Below are 1,839 nucleotides of genomic sequence, written 5' to 3'. Positions count from 1 at the left end.
CGTAAGCGTAAGTGTTTTTTCAGACTGTATTCAACATCTATGCTAAATTTCAGCTAGATCGGTTAAGCCTTTCTGGAGAGAAAAGTAACAAACATATTCAAATTTTGATATCAGTAAATAAAAAAAAATAACAATTTAAAACTAGCATAGATACTCGGTTTCAAGACAATACATTGTATGTAGTGTAGTGTATCATCACCAAAGTCATTTAATTATATAGACTAGGCATAGTGAACAATTTATTTTCACCGATACTTTCTCTGAAAGGCACTATATCACTGTCAAATTTAGTGTCACCTCGAGTATACATGCAATGTTTTTTTTTATAATATAAGGTGGCAAACGAGCAAGCGGCCACCTGAATCCACCGAAATGGAAAACGACCGCTACCCATAAATATCCGCAATTGCAGATGCGTTGCCTACCCTTAATTGATAAAGTAGGAGACGCACATAAAGAGAACATTTCCCCTTTCTATACCTCTCCTCCACCGGCAAGCCCACTTTTCCTTCCCATCTTTTCCTCTTAAGAAAAGGACGATTGACGTATTGTTTCGAGGATTTATCAGTAGATGGCGTTAGTGATGTGTATTATGCCTTCTCTATGTATATTTTTTAATATCTCTGATAATAACTGACCGATGAGCCTGATGGAGCGCAGCACGTTGGCGACCATCATGGGCTTGAATACGTTGAGCTCGAAGTGTCCGTTGGATCCGCCGATGGTGCACGCCACGTGGTTGCCCATCACCTGCGCCGCGATCATCGTCAGCGCCTCGCACTGCGTCGGGTTCACCTTGCCTACACACACACTCTTCTATACTTCTATACTAATATTATAAAGAGGAAAGATTTGTATTTTTGTATGTATTGAAATAACTCAAAAATTACACGATTTTTAAAATTCTTTCACCATTACAAACTTCGTTATCAGTGAGTAGCATAGACTATATTTTTTATTTAGGATGATATTGTTTGAAATTGAAATTTACATAATTCTATGCGGATGAAGTCGAACGGGAACAGCTAGTATAAAATAACGCACAATCATCAGATTGTACGCGGAATTCACTCCACTTCGTTGACGTACATCAGATTACAAACCGCGCTTACGAATCGAAGTACTTAATTAAGAAGATTCGTTTCAATATTAGACCTTAAGATTAGTGTTCCAAGTGGGAGGGTGCTCACCAGGCATGATGGAGGAGCCGGGCTCGTTCTCCGGCAGCATCAGCTCGCCCAGTCCACAGCGCGGGCCGGACGCCAGCAGCCGGATGTCGTTGCCGATCTTCATAAGGGAGACGGCGATGGTGTTCAGCGCGCCGGACACCTCCACCATTGCGTCGTGACACGCCAGACCTTCGAACTTGTTCGGCGCCGTCTCGAATGGTATACCTGGAACATTCAATGTACAGTCAGCGGCAGTAATATGTACACGTTTACAAATATTTGTCGCAATCAGAAGAAATCAATTTGAATTTAAGTCATAATTAGAACACGAGCGCCGCCAAGCGACTTTCGTGAGAACTTAGATTATTCTGAAAATAGGGATCGTTGCGAGAACATTGTTAGAACGATATGAGCTTGGTAGATCGATGATATCCTGATTGAGGAGTATTGTGCATGTGTCCTTGGAATCCGACTTTACCCATGGCCGCCCACAAGTGATCTCGAGTAGTAGTAATTCTGATATCGTGCTAGCTCAAGCCGATATGTTTATAAATTTATGCATATCTTCAGTTTTAAATATGTATTAATATTCGTCCATAAGCTTCCGACCATGAGCAGGTGCATGCTATTGTATATGTGCACACATATTCATAAAATCAAAAACCTCTAC

At 41.1% G+C, this 1,839-nt stretch overlaps 1 protein-coding gene across 1 annotated transcript in view; it reads right to left on the bottom strand.

Moving 5' to 3' along the window:
- LOC106104369 (fumarate hydratase, mitochondrial-like) overlaps positions 1 to 1,839 on the bottom strand; it is a gene marked incomplete in the record, with an annotated part of 7,524 nt that overhangs the window by 807 nt on the left and 4,878 nt on the right. Inside the window, 2 exon segments of the mRNA XM_013284405.1 lie at positions 639 to 800; positions 1,191 to 1,394. Coding sequence (XP_013139859.1) covers positions 639 to 800; positions 1,191 to 1,394 — 366 coding nt within the window.

Source organism: Papilio polytes, unplaced genomic scaffold (genome assembly GCF_000836215.1).
Source record: "Papilio polytes unplaced genomic scaffold, Ppol_1.0 DF823688.1, whole genome shotgun sequence".
Classification (NCBI taxonomy): Eukaryota; Metazoa; Arthropoda; class Insecta; order Lepidoptera; family Papilionidae; genus Papilio; species Papilio polytes.
Note: the sequence above shows the minus strand (reverse complement) of the source record. Positions and strands in the feature narration are given on the sequence as shown.